Below are 20,263 nucleotides of genomic sequence, written 5' to 3'. Positions count from 1 at the left end.
TAGCACACTTGGATTTAAGGATCAGCCAGTGTAAATACTTTAAGTGTTACTCCCCAAGTACAAGCAGATTACCGGCTGACTCATTTAAAAGGCATCAAGAGGTTTGATAGTTAAAAATACAACACTGCACCTAGCTACTCGTACCTGGTTCAGCCAAGGCTGGTCTGTGATGAAGAGCAGATGCTGCTCTTCATGCAGAATGCAGAATGCAGAATGCATCCTTTAAGAAAATCCCTGGTGTAGTTTTTGAGTGATTACAGCTATATGCTATTTGAGTGTAGGCTGAAAAAGAATCACATTCCTGACAGTGTTTCTTCCCTCAGGGTCTTTGTAGATGTGCCTCTTCATGTCTAGGCAAGACATATGCATACCTGTCAGCAGGAACACTATGCCTTATCTTACTGAAAAATAAAGTGATGATTGTGAATAACACAATCACAAGAGTTTATTATGTTACACACTGTCTGTGTGTGTCTCTTTTTTTGCTTGGGTTCCGCTGTCACTGGAGATTTTAGTCACATATACTGTATATGTCCACATGTATATGTCCAATGATTTATTGTCTGTCTCCAGGATATTAAATAGTTGAGTTAACTGGAGATTATTCCATGCAGTGACAGCCTGTACATTCGGAAATATGATACTGATCTCTTCTTCTCTCTGACAAGTCCACTGTACCTTGACTGTTGCCACATAACTTAAGCTTAAGAAATTAAAAAGAGATGTGGAGATTCTCAGGTCAGAAACCTGTGGTGTTTTAAGAGCTGGATGGCCTTCCTCATGAGCAAAAGAAAAGTGAAAGAAGCTTTTGAGTAATTTAGGCCAGAATAGGATGTTAAAAAACAACACGCACGTTTAAAGCAGGTTGTTTTTTGTGTGCTAGCTTGGGGTTAATTTTAGAGCTGTAACTACCTTTTAAATGAATCGGGCAATGTTTATGTCTGTATAAAGTGTATTGTGTATCGCATGTATTAATATACATTTTCAAAAAAAAGTGTCAAAGTCATGGTGATATGAATCAGAGATAACCTCCATGTTAGAGAAATAATAATCAAGTGTTTGGAATGGACTAAATGATTATTCAAACTGACCTACATTCACTAACTTAGAATCTATATAGATGTTCCTGCAAATACAATGAGAAACTTGTGTGTGTCATACAACAGTGGCTGTGTTCATCTTATTTCAATGGTTAGCAGGGGGCGTCTCCCACATGTGACTTTGCAGGATGTTAACAGTGTCAAGCTAAAAGCTTCATTTGCAATGCAGAGCATGGGTCACATTTATGATTTCATTCCATTCAGTCAGCAGTTGTCGGGGTCATAGACTAAGGGGAAAATATCATGCACATCTTGAAATGGCTCCTCAAAACCTGATGAGGAATCCCATTAGGGTATCTCCAGGAGCAGATTGATAGCAGGAGCACCTAGCTGAGCGAAAAACACTTAAATCCCCACAGAATGTACTCGCCTGCTCTGAACACCCAGCGGAGCCCCAGACCACACCCAAAACCTGCCATCCAGAAACTGTGGCCTCATCTGCTGTGGGGTGCAAATAATTAACCCCAATAAATCATGTTTTTGTTCTGTTCCGTCTTTCCTTTCATTAAACTGAACCTTGTGACTATACACGGCCAAAATTGCTACAGCAAAGAGCTTTAGGACTGAAGTATTTTGGTGTCTGTTTCTCTGCAGTTTTTGCCCTTGATGGTGGGATGTCTTGTTGTATTAAGCTGGTAGCAGGTGGATTTTTCTTTAATGGCAGCTGTAAACAGAAATATTTCCTCCTCCAAATCCCTCTACAGTGACTTGCAGTACAGAGAGTAGAGAGAGAGAGTTATTTGCTCCAGCACTCAGCAGGATGTCTATTAGTACAGAGGTTGCTGTGTCATGGGAGGACATAGCCAGCGCTTCCCACAAAAATGAATAGATTGCTGATCTGGTGCGAGGGTGCAGCGCAGCAGAGTGGAACCTCGGCGGAGTGCTTGTCTGCCTGGCTGGCCTTGTCCTGCGGGAGCTCTAGTTCAAGCAGCAGGTGGATGAAAGACCCACTGTGGGCCGCAGATGGTGTACAGCCTGGGTTGGAGGAGGGAGATGTCGGAGGGTGGAGATGGACAGGCTCACAAAGACTCTCTCCACCCATCCCCATATCCAATCGACTCACATGATTCCACTGCTAAAGAAGAATCCCCAGTTGTGGGGCTGGAGGGAGGGAGGCAGGGTGGGGGAGTCATCCGTGTACAGCTGGGTTATAGCATCAAGGTCCGACCCTCAGGGAGAGGCAGAATTTACTCTTAATGGAAAACAAGTATACCCTATGACCTCAGCTTTGGTCTTTCCCCGTGTGGTAATTTCTGTTTCCCTTAACCCCTCGACTTCTTTTCCTTTGTGCTGCTGACTGTCTCGTGGTCTGCTTCTCACTTCTGCTTACTGGCTGCTGTCAGAGCTCAGACCACAGCTACAGAGTGAGGCCTGTCAGGTCTATTGTTGGTCATTGAACGCTTGTCAGAATTGAGTCTATTTAACCGCACAGACGTGCATAGTTTTGCTCTCCTCATGACATCTCGTAACATCAGGGAGTGGGGATTAAAGGCTGCGATATCTGCATAAATATGTTCAAATGCTTTTTGAAGAAAAACACTGATATTGACATTTTGTGACATTTTGTATTTTCTTTATGCTTCTAATCCATCCACAGTAAAAGAGAAATGTCATGACAGTAAGTAAGTGAATGTTTGCTTTCAGTAAAGCCCATAGGCAGTAGCTTAGTGATTTAATACAGGGTGGTAGCTATATGTAATTGCATGCATTAAGGGGATGGAGGTTGTGTTAATGTGTCCTTTTCCAGCAGTGTGGACGTAGCACTCCAGTTAGATGGGACTGAATAATGGAAAGTGTTTATCTGTGGCTGTGCAGCTCCTCACATAGGTCTCTAATTACCATGTCACCCTGAGATAATTCAGGAGACAGGACTGTTCGCACACACACACACACACACACACACACACACACGCACACACTGAATCAATACCTGTCTGAAGGTGAATTCTGTACAATGTAAGGTAGCCTTGGCGTGCGCTGTTCTCATAAGTCCCCATGTATCCTGGTGTAACCTGTTTAAATGGATGTGTCAGGTTGTATTCAACAGAATAGACAGACATTGAGACAGAAGGACAGTAGGATAGTGTGGATTTCATTTGCACGGAAATGTCTGGCTGTGTGAGTATTTCAGCAACCTTGTGCCTTAACCCAGACTCATGCAGACATGCAGAGAATGTAGACCTCCAGAATGAGCATGAGCCTGCATTGAGAGTGCATTCATGCTTCAGAGGATGAGCCCTCTCCATTTTGAGATTTGAGATTTGAGATTTTTGTGTTTTCACCATGCCCATACCAAATATAAGATATTTGATTGTAGGGACTTGATGTTGTTTCTTCAGTATAAACCTTTAGGGATACATTGCATTTGTATACTCACTGCTAGTTTGGCTGTAAGAACTGCAAAATCATCAGTATGTTGTTTGCTCTCTCTGGTCGCATCTCACGCTTTCTTATTGCTGGAAGTAAAAAACAGTGCAGCCATCAAGCACAGTCAGACTCGGGGCTGTAGGCGTCTAGACTTAAAGATTTATTGGAAACTCACATTTCAAACAAAACATTCATGATACAATTTTAAATTACTTTAAATTTTGTATAAATGGGAAAAAATGAGGACAGATGACTGAGTGTTGAGCTTCACCATCAGTATCTGCTTGAGTGCTGTGACTCCTTCACGTTGACATTCTTGGGCAAGAGAGCCAGTATCTAAATATTTTATCATAAGAGGCAGATGCAGATGTGAGGCTATGCTCATATTCATTGACTAGAAGAAGGATTAAATTCATATTCTTGTTGCAGAATAGAAGCTTCTTACCTGAATAATGCAGGGCCGTGATTTTGCAGCAAATTCAGTAGTAAAGGAGACCATAAGCATTATTATCGGGTTTTAATTACAAGTAAATATTTTCTATTTCTTTCCTTTTTAATATTTTTTTCAAGAATAGTACAAAAACACAATAACTATACCTAATTTATATTTCTATCATCTTTGCAAAATGCTTTCGGCAATGCTACAGGCATGGCTCGAAGGATCCAGGCTAAAATATCTTAACAACAATTAATGCGGCAATAATAACTGCTGCATGGATTGCCCTTGGATGATATTTGCTACAGATATTCATGGTGGTTAGAGGATGGAGCCTACTGACTTTGGTGATCCCCTGACTTTTTGTCCTGCTCCACCATGAGGTTGACATTTATCGTTTTAAGTGAAATGTCTCAGCAGCTTTTGAATGGATTATTATTTTCCCTCAAGCGCTGTCATCAGGTCAAAGCTGCAGTCTGTTCAATACTTCGGTTTATGACTAAATACAAAACTATAAAGACATTATCATCAGCCACACCTGTATTTTGTGATTATTGCCCGGCTAGAATTAGCAGTTAGCTTATATCACTATTGTGTCTAAGAGCAGCCTTAGCCTACAGAGTCATTAGCTAGCATGGCTCATGACTTTTGCTACAGTATATTAGAAAATTGTCTTTTCTGTCATTTAGCATGATTTAATTACATTACATTGCTAATATGCTAAGTTTATGTCAATATATTACATTTACATATGTGCACTAACTTTAGTTAGTTGAAGTAGATAGATAGATAGATAGATAGATAGATAGATAGATAGATAGATAGATAGATAGATAGATAGATAGATAGATAGATAGATAAATAGATAGATAGATAGAGCAGCACAGCAAGAGGAGACATTTGCTGCAGCTGTAGCTGCTTTTCTGTCGTGTCAGAATGTTGCGGAGATGGTGGTTGGTATTGCCAAAGATGGCCTCCATCTTACATTGCATGCGTCTCTCAACAACAGTCCAGTATAGTTACATAACACAGGCATCGAAGACCATTAAAAACAACAATGATCAAGCTCAGACAGATAAATCCTATACATTTGTTTTTGTAAATTATTCTAGACTATCCAGTGGTATAGAAAACCTACCACTCTGCTGCACAAACAGTTGCCCAAATCTTCCTTTTTTTTTACCCATTTGGTGATTATCTTCTCTTGCTTAAAACTGATCTCTTCAATAAAAAGCTTTCCACCCATTCATACAAATCTAAAGCCATTACTGTGCCACTCCCAGTGAGATTGATCTTGGAAATACTGAGATATTACACTGCCAGTAGCACTCAGAACTTCAAGGCCCAAGACTCTGGTGTAACATTAGACCCGTGTTCGATGAAAAGGAACGCTAGCCCCTGCTCCGTCATGGAAACATATCGATCAGTCTTTCATGCCTATGACCTCTCATGCCTAAAGGAAGCATATTGGACGATGCCCAGATCTTGCAAAGGTAACATGTATGTCTCCTGTATGTTCAAAGTGTACACATTTTATCATCTTCTCTTTCTCCACCTTGCAGATTTGTCCAAGAATCGCCTCACAGAAATCCCCCCAGAAGTGTGTCTGTTCGCCCCCCTCGAGTCGCTGAACCTCTACCACAACTGCATCAAGTGCATCCCAGAAGCTATCATCAATCTGCAGATGCTGACTTATCTCGACATCAGGTGGGTCACTGCTAACACTGTTCTTTCAGTTTGTAATGTTTATGTGTGTTCAGTTTTATATCTCTCAAGAGGCGCTTGTTCCCCTTTCACTACGCTAACAGGGTGAAAAGGCTTACATGAAAGAGAAGCATTTCCTCTTTTGCTGAAACTCAATTCCCAATCACCAGATACTCACTGTTACATGCTTCTGTACTCCATTTTAAAACTAGGTCAATGTTCTGTCTTTCTCCACAGTCGAAATCTCCTGTCGGTTTTGCCAAAATATCTGTTCAACCTCCCCCTCAAAGTTCTGCTCGTGAGCAACAACAAGCTTGTGTCCATCCCCGAGGAGATCGGCAAGGCCAAAGAGTTGATGGAACTGGTGAGCAGTGTGTATGCATCAGTGCATATGACCTTGTGTACAGTATATCGCACATCCCATTTCTTACACTTTGCCTCCCCTTGCAGGATGTGAGCTGTAATGAGATCCAGGTGCTGCCAGCTCAGGTGGGGAGGCTTCACGCCTTACGAGAACTCAACATCAGGAAGAACTGTCTTCACATGCTGCCTGAGGGTCAGTCCATTTTCATCGCTGATTTATTTTGATACATCTGACAAGAATACAGTCACATCACAGCCAAGAATTACATACATACAGTGTTTGTTTTGTGTCAGCTGTCATGTTACTGTGAGTGAAGCCAAAATCACCTTGATGATATGAGTAAAATGTAGTTCTGTTCTCATATAACAAAAGTCAAGCATTCCTGAAGAGCAGCAATAAGACACACTTGAATGATTTTTGATTGAAGCAAAACAAACCTTGCAGCCTCTCATTTTGCTTGTATTTGATGAAGTGACAAGGGTAAGCAGGGGTGGATTGAAATAATAACTCAAGTTGGGAATTTGGCTCCATCAGGCCGCTAATCTTGTTGGCTAACCCTACTTGTTGATGTGACAGGTACCAGACCAGCGCAATTGGCCAATATGTTTATCTGGGAGGAAAGTTATACAGATTACAAAATACAAATATTATGTCAATTATGTCAATAAGTCAATGGAGAGAAAATTATTTTTTTAAGGGCAGAGGTGCTCTCTCTCTCTCTCTCTCTCTCTCTCTCTCTCTCTCTCTGAACGAGGGTGAATAAAAATTGACTGCTTTCTGGTTACAAATCTTGTCTTTGGTGTAAAATTACAAAATGTAACATGATCACACCCTTAACTTGGAGGGTAGAGCAGAAATATATAAATGGAGTTGGTACAGTCTTTAGGGTGGTGCAGCACGTTGATGAGGTCGAACTCACCAGCATAACAAAGCATACACTGTGTTCCCCAATCCCCAGTGCATCACATTCAACAAAAGCTCTTTTTAAAACTCTTTTCTTGTCTGTTCTTGCAGAGCTGGCTGACCTGCCCCTCATCCGACTTGACTTCTCCTGCAATAAGATCACAGAGATTCCTCCGGCCTATAGGAAACTCAGGCAGCTGCAGCACATCATCCTAGACAACAACCCTATGCAGTCTCCACCCGCACAGGTATGTGCATTGTTCAGTATCTATGTATCCATGTGGTGGCAAACAGGCAGCACAAATGGGTTTTCTGGTTTCCTGTATATGGTTGAGTTGACAGGTTGTCATTTCCCCTCACAGTCTTATGAACCTGGTGCAACTGCGCCATCTAGTGGATGAGCGAACACTAATACTAACTCAGACTAAACAGAGACCCTATGAACATTTTTATGTTTCAGATTTGTCTCAAGGGCAAAGTGCACATATTCAAGTACCTGAACATCCAGGCGTGTAGGATGGACAAGAAACCAGACACCCTGGACCTCCCTTCCCTCGGCAAGCGCTGCCTTCCACAGCCACTTACAGATAGGTACTGACATCGTGACATGAAGCATAATGCATTAGTTTTTCACTTCTGTTCTTATTATATCCTGTTCCTGTTTCACACACACATATATATATATTACAACTGGATGTAACATATATTTATTATTTTTTTCATTATTATTTTTATTGGTATCAAATGGCATCAGCACATGTTCATTCACCGTGATGGACAGAAACCCTGATGATGAGCTGTTTGTTTTGCGTATTTCCAGCATGGAAGATTTTTATCCCAGTAAGAACCACGGGCCTGACTCTGGAATTGGTAGTGACAATGGTGACAAGAGGCTGTCTACAACAGAGGTCAGCATTCAAACACATTGCCAATACATGATGAGTGTGTTTTTGTGTTGTACTACGTACCAGGATGTCACAGTTTGAGATACATAACTGTCAACGTACACCTTGTGAACTTTTTTTGAGTCACCATTTAAATTGCTGCTGCTAGCCAGCCAGTGTTAATTTTAGTTTAATTCTGTTAACTGTCTGTTACCATTTTTGGGTTCAGGCAGTGGGAATCAAAAGTAGACTCTTAAGACAAAGCAGTAGAGGACATGACTGTGTTTATTAGATTGAAATTCAGCCTTGCTGTCAACACCAGAGGAGCGAAACACTGGCTGAGGGTCATAAAAAAAAAGGCAGACTGCACAAAACAGTGGCTGGATATGTCATATCAAACAGGCAGTGCACAAACTGCAAGTGCAAGAATGACGCTCTCTGAGGCCGACTGGTGGACAGATGGGGAATAACTGGGTCTAAAATGATGAGCCACGTATTGTGCCGTTCTTGACGGCAGAATAACTTTAGAGACTTGAAAGTCAGATTCAGGGGTATGTCTGGGTAGACATTTAGAGTGGGCTATGATTGTTAAAATTCAACTGATCGCAATCATGGCAAGAGATGAAAGCACTGATATATGGTGACTATACAAACATAAATATCAGCCGCAAAGTTAGAAAGAAAACAAGGCAGATAAAACAGATTCACGGTTGAATCAAATGAAACTGCCGTGAAAATTCCACAGTTACTCATCGGCCGTTTACTCCTCATTCTTGTCGTCTCCTGCAGCCTTCAGACGACGACACTGTCAGCCTGCACTCTCAGGTTTCAGAGACAGCCCGTGCTGATGCCCTCTCACTCCTCTCCAAAATGGACTCTTGCAAAGGTTACCGAAAATAAGTATCACACATTGCCTTTGAAAGCAGTAACAGAGACACGGGGTTGTTGAATGAAGTGCCTAAAATGTGACAGTTTGTGTGATCAACGCGGATGCTTCCTCCCTCTATCAGATCAGGATCTCTATGACTTTATAGAGCCCAACCCTGATGAGGATCCTGCTCTGTCAGAGTGTGATGGACAGCAGAGCAGCCATGTGTCTTGTATAAAGGTATGAATCAATCTATCTATGATCTGTATACACAGATGCATGCACAAACAACACAATTTGGGAAAAGGATGATGACCAACAGCAAGAAAAGTATGGGAAATCTAAGGGAGGTTCACCATAGACAAAATTAGTTTCTGTTTAATGGTCTCTAACATGGTGTGTGTGTGTGTGTGTGTGTGTGTCATGGTCTGTTTCAGGAACTGGAGAAAGTTCTTAACATGTCCCACCAAAGCAAAGATAAAGACAGCTGGAAAGAGGAGTCAGGGTGAGTTCATTATTCAATAAATCAGTCAAACAAATCGCTTGTTTCAGCTTGAGTTGTGATGACACATGTTGTGTCTGTGATGCAAATGTTTTTACTTATGTTAAATTACTTACAAATGCACCATCCTGTGCAAAGACTTGCAACAGTTCTGTGGAAGTAATGAGTTCCGTAACCAAAGATTTGAGTCACCAGAGCATCAAAACAGTAATGGACCAGATATGCACACAGAAGTTGTCCAGCTGTTGTTTTGCAGTGTTAATCTAACATTTTGACAATGGTATACCTCTATATATTTTTAATTCACCTTGACTGTGATAATACTGCAGCACTAAGCAGAAAAAACATGTTTCCAGAAATACAAGTAAAGGTTTCTCTTCAAACCAGCCATTGTAAATCAGGAAATGAAGGCTGAGAACATATTCTCCACAATGAGCAGAAGCTGTCTGCTCCATCAGTCATCTAGATGGCAAACCCCCAGTGTAAGCAGATAACTCATGTCATCACAGCTGCAGTTACATACTACCTTGCTCAGCATGATGACCAATCTGCTGTCGTTGACAGATTTCTTCAACTACTACTCTGTTTGATGGACATCTCTAGGCTATGTATGTAAACACAAGAGTATCTGTTTTACAATGATTGCAGCTATCATGAATGGCCACATTCAGCGTGCAGTCTGCAAATATTTTTGCAAGATTGTACTGAATAATGTTACACAGTCATGTGCAGTATTGATGGTCAAAAAAAACAAGATGGTTTGACTTGTAACTTTTAAATAACTTTTAGCTGCCAACGAGGATTTAGTGTTTTGACAGATATATTGAGGCTTTTTGAATTTGTTTTTTTGGTGATATAGGGTTTGGGAATTTGTGTCCAGATGACTGTATGTTGTTGCCAAAGCTAATGACTCAAAATGGGAAGCTGTGCACTGCCTGTGATGGAACTAACTTTGACTTTGAACTTGTTGCAGTTCTGACAAGGAGCAGCTGGTTGAGGAAGAGGATGATGAGCTGAAAGAAGTGCTGGATCTGAGGAAGATTGCCGTTCAGCTTTTGCAGCAGGAACAGCAGAATCGGTGTGTGGTTCTCACATCTCTTTTGGCAGCACTACAAAAGCCATCCTATACTTACTGACACACTACGCGTTGGTTTAGCTCTTCATTCGCTTCACTGCTTAAATCCACATTTCTTGTGATCCTCTCTGCTTATTCATCGTCAGGCTAACAGCTTACAGGGGAGATTGTTTCCCAGGATCTGATATTTATTTGCTTTGGCTCTTACTAAGAATTAGAGCTGCACATGGTGTGAAAAAATCCTCACATCAGCCCAATTTTTGTGGATTTATTCTCTGTTTCTTATTTTTCAGATAGATGTTTTTCCTTATGTCCCCAAATATCGCTCCATCAGCACCACCTGTACTCTTTTCCTTCTGCAAATCGTATCAAGTCAGCTTTACCTCACTTTCTCTCTGTTCATTCCTTGTTCCCTGCTTTCTCCCTTGACTCGGCCGCTGCACATTTGATGTACGGCTTCTAGACGACGGTCCTTAATTTGCAGAGCAGAGAGTCTTATTCACCGACGGAGAGTGACCGGCCGGGCACACAGGTAGAGAGTCTGTGTGTCACACTGGGTAGATGACCCCTGGTCAAACATACTGACACAACCAGTCTCTGGTGTTTCATTATCTGCCTCACAACAAGTACAGCACATAATTAATGCTATTCTGTAAAAACATACTTTCCCATGCAGGTTTCATTAAGGGTTTTTTTAAATGGATATCAGGAAGTTTCTTTTCTATGAATGTACTAAAAAGTTTCTACCTTAGGGATTTAGCTAATTTTTCCCATGAGATGGTTTATGCAAACTTGAGTAAGTCATGTATGGATCAATACTCTTGCTATAACAAAGTCTAGACAGTAAAGAGACACTCTCAAATACAATACAATCCATTAGTTTCCTTTTGTTGCTCAACTGATGGGATTTCTGTTGAATCTGACTCAGGCCAGCCCCATTTGTAAACATTTTACTGTAAATGATTCACCTTGGGAAAATTTGGAGTGCATTATTTTGCTCAAGTCATATCTATTTCAGTAGTTGTTGTCTTTATACAGCACTGTGACTGAATCTCTTTCTGTCTGCAGGTTCCTCAGTCACTCTGGAAGCTCCAGCAGCAAACCAAGGCCTCCGCCTCAGACCGCTCGAAGGTACGTACTCAGTCATGTGCACCGTACCTGCACAAGTTGAGTCCTGTTGAACAGCGGTTGTTGAGGCCACGAGGTATTGATAACCAGGAACCTCACTAATTTATCTGCTCTGTCCCTCTCTCAAAGGAAACTATAGAGACAGAATTTCTAATTACTACAATTTATCTACATTTTATTTTAAAGAAATTAAGCAGAAAAAAAAAGAGGCAAATACTTCATGGCTACATTGAATCCTAATATTATAGCCGAACTCAGCTAGTAAGCCATAATATTTCATAGGGTTGCAAATAATATTTATTTTGTTTTGTTCATTTGGTTGATCTGTCCTTAAGTCTATACACAGAGGTGGACAGGTGAACAGGGTTGGAAAGGGGAACGCCAGTTGGTTGTATGAACAATATAAATAATAGTAATCTGAAGAATGTGAGAATGTCAAGCTGTGCAAGAATGAGCAGTGCAAATACAAAACTATTGAGACAGAGCAGTAATGAGTGCAGTAGAGTTTGCTGTTCAGCAGGGTCACTGCCTTAGGGAAGTTGGTTAGCGTGAGATGCTTTGACAATGCTGCCCGCCCTGCCCCAGCAGTGTGTATGGAAAATGCTTTTATTGGTGGGAAATTGGGTGCTGGTGATCCAGTTTTCCTCACCTGCAGGAGTTCTTTACGGTCTTATGCAGAGCAACTGCCATACCATGCTGACAGATTGTTGTAAAAGTAGTGAAAATGTACCTTCACATTTCCAGTCAGAAAAGATGAAATCTTTTTGACTGATTGTCTAAAACACATTTTAAAAATATTTTTCTTTTATATTTGTCTTTATAATTCCCCATTTATTTATTCTTTTATTAATCTTTGTTTTCTATTTCAACATTTATTTTCTTATTATTTTACAGATTTAGTCTTTTTTATGGCACTTTTTATGCTTCCATACCCATGGGCTGTTCACCCTTCTACGGCATCATGTGGTGCAGGACTGCCAAGCTCTCAGTTCCATTCTTTAAAACACACACACACACACACACACACACACACGCACACACACACACACACACACACGCACACACACACACACACACACACACACACACACGCACATACACACACACACAAGGACTGACTGAATACATATATCCACCTCTCTCTCTGCTGATAGTATTTTATCTTTTTATACACCGCTTGTTGTTATTGTCTGCTGTTACACTGTGCAAGTCAATGCTTCTATTATTTCAGCAATTTATTAGTATACTGTAGTGTTAATGTTTACACAGTCATATCGTGCAGTAAACCACCTGTTATGATTATCTATTCGTCCAAAATATGTTATGACTTGTCTTACTTATATCAATCATTTGCACACTCTGTCTCTGTTGTGCACTCCTTGTTTTATAGTCTGAATGAAAATAAAAATTGACTTCTGTTACGGTCCAGAGAAGTCTGGCTAGAAGTAGTCTACATGGAAGACTTGCAGCTGCAGAAGTAATTTGTCTGATTTGGAAACAAGGCCAAGTGACTCACCTGTGCATGTAAACACAAGACATGGCTTGCAGAAAAATTGCAACTTGTGCCTTTTAAAAGGCAGAAGGGTGGTCATATGAAATATTGTTTTGATTAAGGATTGTTATGTGCATGATACAAAGCTGATTAATAAATAAAGATTATTCTTGGCCTTATTTTTGAAGGTATCCTCATTTTAGAGCATTTTTTGTTTTTCACAAATAGCCTAAAGCCTTTGCACAGTACTGTAAGTATGCGGTAGCCTATGTTTTGCTTAGACCCACAAAAATAAAAGTTGTTGTGTCTCTGTTCTAGTGCTTCTCTGGATGAAGGAAGTGGCGGAGCAACAGTGCTAAGTGGACAGGTGCAAACTCTTAATTTCTCACAATTTTTCTCACAAGGATGCAGGGAATGATTTTAACTTTAACTGTCTGCTTTTCCAGCCTTCCTCTTCCTGCTCCTTTGACGGTAGCCTGAAGACAGATCAGTCAGATTCAGAGCCAAAATGGCCTGAAGTCCCGCCTGTGCTCAATCAGAATGAAGACCGCAGGAGGAACAAGTACTTGAGAAAGGATTATCTAAAGGTATAAGCATGCACATTTTTATATCCGTAGCTGTCACTAATATTCTAATAAACTCATTGACTCTGGGATGGTTTGTTGCAAGGCAGATATCTCAAAACCTTGGCCAATAAAACCTGCATTGCTAGATAACATCAGTAGTAGAAGAAAACATGGGTGAACTGTGTGCTGTGTAAATGTGTGCTGTTACTGCAGCACAGAAGATCTCCAAAATGTGCATCTGGTAAACACAAAGATCCTCGAGAAAGTCCCAGGATTTCTCAAGAAAGTTTGATTTGAACACATTTATCATTATCAACTCACCCACATTATGTCTGTCAGTATGACATCTACAAGAATAACAGTCATCGAAAGTCTCCTCAAGTGAAAATCTATCCATCTGTGGAACAATTGGAGTCAAATTATTAAAATTAGTTTTTCCTTTTCCGACAGTACAAGTGTCAGAGTGCCCGGAAAAACTCCAGTGGGAATGACGACTGTGAGGTGGGTGCGAGAAACATCCCGTGTGGACATTTTATCATCTCAACACATCTTTCAGGGTTACCATAATGCCCCTTTCTGATTTTTCTTTCCAGGAAGGGTTGCGCAACAGCGATTTCAGCACCACTTTGACAGTGTTTGGTCTAAAGCCAAGATCAGGTAATATACAAGCGCTTGTTGTGCTACTGCTATTGTCTTCTGTTTATGACAGTGTTTTTCATTTTTCAGCGCGGTAATAAACAAAGACCTTAGGTTTACGGATAGACTCTCATGTGTTTTCAGTGTGTGCTGAAAATCTACAATGATGCAATCCCTTAAGACTTCTTGATAAATCCAGAGGCTTTACTTCCAGAGGAATTAAAAGAAAAAAATTGGTGAATCCAAAACATATTTGAAAAATGTCCTTTCCATGTATTTGCTATGTCAATGAGTAGAAAACTGTCTCTTTCATTTAGGATTCCCTCAAATCAGTGGGACTAGCTAAGTGAGTCTATATTTGGTGTACACTCATCTTGCATAAAAACTGGTTAAACACTGTTCCTTTTTAACTCAAGGCTCATGTGTGTAATGTGAAGACTTTCCTTCTCACATGAAGCCAAAATATTTTTAGGTGGAGTCCCAGCGCCCTTTCTTTGGAAGAGGGGAAGGCTTCTGGCGAACTGTTGATCTGTTTTATATCAGTGCATTAGCCGTTAAGGACAAGGCTGAACAGGAGGGATATTTATCTTTTCCTGAATGGTTTTATTTTGAGTGTATTAATAGATTTGTTTCAGTACACAACCAATCTTGTTTCCATTACTGATTTAGAGCTTTAGTAGTGGAGGGACTAACTGATCATTTACTTCAGTAAAAAAACAAATACAACACTGTAGAAATACTGTATTTACTCCATTACAAGCAACAGCCCTGCATTGAAAATGTTACCCGTGTATGTGAGTATAATCAGGCAAAGGTAGTTAAAATATCTAAAGTAAAAGTACTCAATGCAGAAAATTGCCCCAGTGAGTCTTATATAATTAGGTCCTTGTTATGTATGTTATTATGTATCAATGTGTAAGCAGCATTTGGCTTTTTTACTTGGTTGAGGTGCATGTGTTTTGTATAGGGCAGCAAGTAATGATAATTTTTATAATTTCATAATGAAATGATCTGCTTATTTTCTCTCGATCAGTGGATTGATTGAAAGATTGATTGTTTGGTTTGTAAAATTTTAGCAAAATAATGAAGAATACCCATCACCAAGAACCAAAGGGACACCTTCAAATGATCCTATCTGACAAATAGTCAATTTAAGACAAAAAAAAGCTAGCTGCTTTTTCTTTTGAGAATGTTTGACTTTTTTTTCCTTAATTTGATTAATCAATTATTAAAATAGTTTTGATTTTTGTTTTCCAGATCAACTAATCGATTAATTGACTAATCATTTCTTTTCTAATTCTAAATACTGCTGGTTAGTTTAATTTATGGCAAGGCATCATGTGTTGTAACCTCTTCATGCTCTGTGTTTTGCATACAAATTCTAAATGGAAGACGTAACTACATAAATGGAATGCATAAAATGGAAATACAGTGTACTGCACTTGCCCACCACTGAAAAACATGCAAACTACCTCACTATTTTGGAGAGTTTTAGGTGAAGCTATGAAATTTACCCAAATAAAGACAATCTCTCAAAAGCTTCTTTTTCTGTTAGATATGTATTTGGGACGAGTTGAACCGCTTAATGCTGCTATGCTTTGACTGAAAAAGTCCATTTATTTCACGGTGCATCTTATAAATAAGAGAAAGAGTTGCAAAAGATTGGACGCTTTTATCTGATTTCTTAAGATGTTGGGTAAGATGAGGAATGATATTGTGAATAAGTTTAAATTACAATATAATGCAAGAAGCTTATTTTCCACAAATAAAGTAGCAGCACACTCAAATAAAGGATTTCTGTCAGCTGCTATTATAACAAAACCTTTCAAGAGAGGAAACATTTCATCAAGAGTTCTGAGGAAATGTACTCTGCCATGTTATTTAGCAGTAAAATGAATAAAGATCAGAGAATAATGTTTATCTTGTGAATCTCCAGACTCTACACAGGTAAAGATGCAATGATAGTGCTCTCTGCACAATGTAGGTTTGTTTCGTAGCGGCGTCACCTTTTCCTTGATAACAGAGATAATATCTAGTTGTATTGCTTTGATAGCAGATGTAGGGCTTTGGTTTTTGGCCACACAATAATCAATTTTACTTGCTGTTTGAATCTTTTATCACACTGACCTGAAGCAGACTTCAAGTGGCCCAGAGTTGACCTTCTAGGATAGTCAGTATTAGAAATTTCTGGGACTTTTGTTTTCTCTCGTATTTCACTATGTTATCTGCCTGTGTTTTTATTATTTCAGCCTTCACCAGAGGAAGCCGTCAGGAGTACAGCTCAACAGACCCCAGTTTCACTATGAGGAGGAAGATGGAGCACTTGAGAGAGGAAATGGAACAGATAGGACTCTTGCGGCAGGTCAGAAGCCTCACAGCTTGTTTATGCATTTGCATTTCACACAAAACACTGAGTCATTCAGATGCCAAAACCTGTCAGATCCTGCTTTTGTTCCTGTGTTTATACCTCTTAGTGAATAAGTGATCTAAATCAAATGTTTGGAGGATATGTTTCCTCAGTGAGTGTTCCCATTTAGTGATACAGAAGTGTCACAACTCCACGTGCTTCCTAATAAGTTGAGTCCTACTGTACTGTGTGTCCAACAAATAACTGACTCATCTCATATTTGAGGCCTCTGCAGTGCATTATATTGTGCTGTTCAAGTTCAACTTTTCTCATCTTTCACTTGGTGCCTGACCATGATGCCTCATCACCACTTTGCTCTTGCTAATTTCTTCTCAAGTAGATGGCTGCCCATTGGAAACTACCAACCTTTCTAGTAGTAGTCTTGCTTAAGTACTCGTACAGTAGTTTTTTGGGTGTTGTAATAGTCGTTGATGGAATGCTAAATGTAAAACATGCTTCTTATAATGTAGCACTGCTAGAAAGAAGCCTTGTTACTGCGGGCTGCCATGTCTTCATACAGAGGATGAGGATATGCTTCAAAAATAGCACATGAATGACAAGATGATTACATAAAGTTAATTAAGTGTCAGTTTAATAGTATAATAGTATAATAGTGCTAGTTCAAGTGTAATTTTCCCTCGGTATATACCTGATGTGGACCTCAAATTTGTCAAGTATTTTAAGTATTGGGTATTGCGCACCTTTCAGGCCACAGAGTGCAGGGCTCACTAACTTGATGTTGCTTCATTACAATCCCAAATATTAAGCTGCAGGTAATTTTACTTAACTTACTGTGATAATATTGTGTGCTTTTGAGTAAATAAAGAAAAATCTATCAACTCATATGTATGTTAAATCAAGACAGCAGCAGATAAAAACAAACGACATAGAGAGGGTAAAAGTATTTAGATCAAAATGCAAAACAAATATACACTGAAACTTTCCAAAGTCCACAGACAGCATGAATCAGGAATCAGGAGTAATATCCACAGGCTAACAAGCATTCAGTGTCACTCACCAATGTATCATAGGGTTGAACAAACAAGAAAGATCTCCTCCAGGCACGTTTGAAGAGATATACTGTATAAATACTCTGCTTTGAATAATAATTCGTGTCTCATAACATTTTTCCAAAACACTAAACGGCCTGTTCAGAAATTTCTTTTTCATTTCAAAAGTTGAACTGCTGGATACAAGTCTCTTACATCATTGAAAGACCACTCTCAATGCATGTGCAATGCAGGCTTCAGGTTTCCGTATCATACTTGTGTAAGTTACTTTACCAAACTGACGCCTTGATTTCACAAGTCAGCACAGAGAAACTTTCCACTTTCACCAGATGAAAACAGCCTTTTAGTACCAAAATACATTTTTGAGTAGAGTAGGACTTTAAGTATTTTAAATCCTGCGTTGTTTACATCTATGTTTATAAAGCTAGCAGTTCTCTTATTGCTTGTATTTGTAAGTCCATTGCTGCATATCTTGGCACATTGCTGCCACCTGTCAATCAGTGGAATAGTGGGAAACCAGTGGCAGGACTGTATATTGTTTCACCCACATGCACATGCATGTGTGTCCTTGTGTGCTCGCATGACACGAACAAAACCTCATTGAGGCCTCAATGTGCATGCGTGCAAAAAGTGCTGCACCCCTCTCGGCTTGACAAGCCCCGGCCTTTGTCATGGGTGACACGGTCATGCCCACGAATATGACAGAAACTATAGATACAACAGCTGGAAGTCAAGCTAGCTTCCAGAGACAATAGCCTTCTAGCCCCACAAGAGGGCAGTAAATTACATGATGGATGCTAACAGACAATATCTGATCCTTTATGGGATCCTTTATATCGCTTCCACTTCATTATCGTTCTAGTTGGTGTCCATTTTTTAAATATTTTTAGCTTTAACTGGGCAAGCACTGCTTGCCCTGTTGGCAGGCCACTGTGTGGATGAGGTACTTTTAAGCTGAATAACCAGACTGACCACATTAATATTGACAGTGTCTAGCCCATATACCCTGTCATATACTGTCATACACCCTGGTGCTAATGCCTGTAGAAAAACACAGGGTTCGATTGCAAGACATCTGTACAGAAACAGAGGAGAATCAAGCCAGCATGTTGGAGACTGTCAGACACACCTAAACTATGTGAAAAGATCATGGTGTCCTTGGCTTTAAGTCAAATGTAGACAAAGGCGATAAGAAAAGGAAAACAGCTTGAAGATAAGATTGAAAGGTGGCTTACACGTTCTAGAAGAAAAAGGATGTAAACATTTGCTATTGTGCTGGGAGAGACCAAACATTACTCTTGCACACTTTGTCAGTGAGACAGGGGATCCACCCCACAGAGATCTCGGAGCCCGCATGAGATCATCACGCTAATGAAGTTTCAACCTGTCATCTCTTGTCACAAAAATTATCTGTTGATCATGGTCTGTGAAATACAAAGATTTACAGATGTGTACAGATGGACAATGTGCCTGTTACATCTGATTCAGAACCATTTTTACTACAGATGTTCTCAATTTAACTTAATCATGCATATAGTCAAAGGACTTTCCAAAACAACACTTTCAAAGTGTTTTACAAAAGGGAGATGGTGTTCAAAGGTTGAGAAGCAACAGCAACAAAAGGCTTTCCAGCAATGCTTTCCATGCTGAGAACAATGGAGTGGACGTGCCCTTTACTGGCAAACCCACCACTGACTTCTTTCACAAGGAACTGGGGCACTATTTATGTTGATGAGTCATTTCATTTCCATTTTTCTGAACATTAAGTTTGAAGTTCATTCTTGACCTTGGAAACAGTGGTTTACTGTTCCCATGGTCAAGAATGAACTTTCAACCTCAAAGATATCATTGTAATGGCCGGGAAGAAATTGCACTACTTTCTTGCCCCAGCAAAATATTCAGAAAGGAAACTACAACTGACGTCAGACCGTCACGCTGACAGAAAAGAACAGAGTGCGTGGACCAGAGTCTCACATTTAGAAAACTGAGACAATGGCGACATCAGAAAGAAAAACTTTTTTCATCAGCTTTATGGAGAAAGCAAGAAAGCGTTTTATAGTGTACACATGAAACATCAAATTGCAGACAATTAACTTCAATAAAATGCATTACCAAGATGAAGATCTGTGACTGCTGTGAATTCATTGTGGTATGAACAATAGTCATATCCTGTCTAATCCGATCTGAGGAATGCATCATGTCTGACGTCCTTTATATTTCAATAACTGGGTCATGATTAAAAAACACCATCAGATAAACCAAGATCAACACTGGACACTGGCAAGAACCTTTTGGTGCCAAAAGATGTCACGACACATTCATTAAAATTCAGTTATGCCTTCGGCTTCTTTGACGCATATTGGAATCCATCCATTAGCTCCATTGTGTGACAGGGCAGGGTACATCCTGGACAGGTGGCCGGTCCGGGCTGACAAACAACCATTCACGCTCACATTCACACCTGTAGACAGGATCTGAGGCGCCTTGGATATATCTTTTGCTCCAAAATTTGACTAGGGGTTTGCAGCCCTCTTTTGGAGCTGAACAGTCAAATGACGCTTGTCCATACTTACGAAAGTGCTTCATCAAGGTTAGGGAAAAATGTGTCATAGCTTTGTTTGGGCTTATGCAAAATGTATTTCATTTTATTTCCATTTAAGGTGCAAAACAGCAAGAATTTATCATCATTGCAGCAGAGGAAATTGAGACAAAAATACATGATCAGGCACAGACACAAGGACAGAGACTATAGCCGGCTTGAAGAGAGGGATTGAAACGGTGAGTGAAGACAACTTTTGTCTTCAGCAGTAGTTGAGGTAGA

At 40.0% G+C, this 20,263-nt stretch overlaps 1 protein-coding gene across 2 annotated transcripts in view; it reads left to right on the top strand.

The window, feature by feature from the left end:
- Nucleotides 1-20,263, top strand: part of lrch2 (leucine-rich repeats and calponin homology (CH) domain containing 2) — a 33,087-nt gene that overhangs the window by 4,568 nt on the left and 8,256 nt on the right. Inside the window, exons 2-18 of one of the 2 annotated variants that reach the window (XM_056397833.1) lie at nucleotides 5,466-5,610; nucleotides 5,845-5,971; nucleotides 6,058-6,163; nucleotides 6,986-7,122; nucleotides 7,335-7,465; nucleotides 7,695-7,782; nucleotides 8,548-8,644; nucleotides 8,769-8,866; nucleotides 9,064-9,131; nucleotides 10,102-10,206; nucleotides 10,667-10,735; nucleotides 11,272-11,334; nucleotides 13,142-13,190; nucleotides 13,270-13,410; nucleotides 13,840-13,890; nucleotides 13,983-14,046; nucleotides 16,275-16,387. In XM_056397833.1, coding sequence (XP_056253808.1) covers nucleotides 5,466-5,610; nucleotides 5,845-5,971; nucleotides 6,058-6,163; nucleotides 6,986-7,122; nucleotides 7,335-7,465; nucleotides 7,695-7,782; nucleotides 8,548-8,644; nucleotides 8,769-8,866; nucleotides 9,064-9,131; nucleotides 10,102-10,206; nucleotides 10,667-10,735; nucleotides 11,272-11,334; nucleotides 13,142-13,190; nucleotides 13,270-13,410; nucleotides 13,840-13,890; nucleotides 13,983-14,046; nucleotides 16,275-16,387 — 1,652 coding nt within the window. The remainder of the gene's footprint in view (nucleotides 1-5,465; nucleotides 5,611-5,844; nucleotides 5,972-6,057; nucleotides 6,164-6,985; nucleotides 7,123-7,334; nucleotides 7,466-7,694; nucleotides 7,783-8,547; nucleotides 8,645-8,768; nucleotides 8,867-9,063; nucleotides 9,132-10,101; nucleotides 10,207-10,666; nucleotides 10,736-11,271; nucleotides 11,335-13,141; nucleotides 13,191-13,269; nucleotides 13,411-13,839; nucleotides 13,891-13,982; nucleotides 14,047-16,274; nucleotides 16,388-20,263) is intronic. The other variant, XM_056397834.1, reaches the window with a different exon arrangement.

The sequence above is a fragment of the Seriola aureovittata genome, chromosome 15, assembly GCF_021018895.1.
Source record: "Seriola aureovittata isolate HTS-2021-v1 ecotype China chromosome 15, ASM2101889v1, whole genome shotgun sequence".
In the NCBI taxonomy this organism is placed as follows: Eukaryota; Metazoa; Chordata; class Actinopteri; order Carangiformes; family Carangidae; genus Seriola; species Seriola aureovittata.
This window is presented reverse-complemented; position numbering and strand designations above follow the sequence as displayed.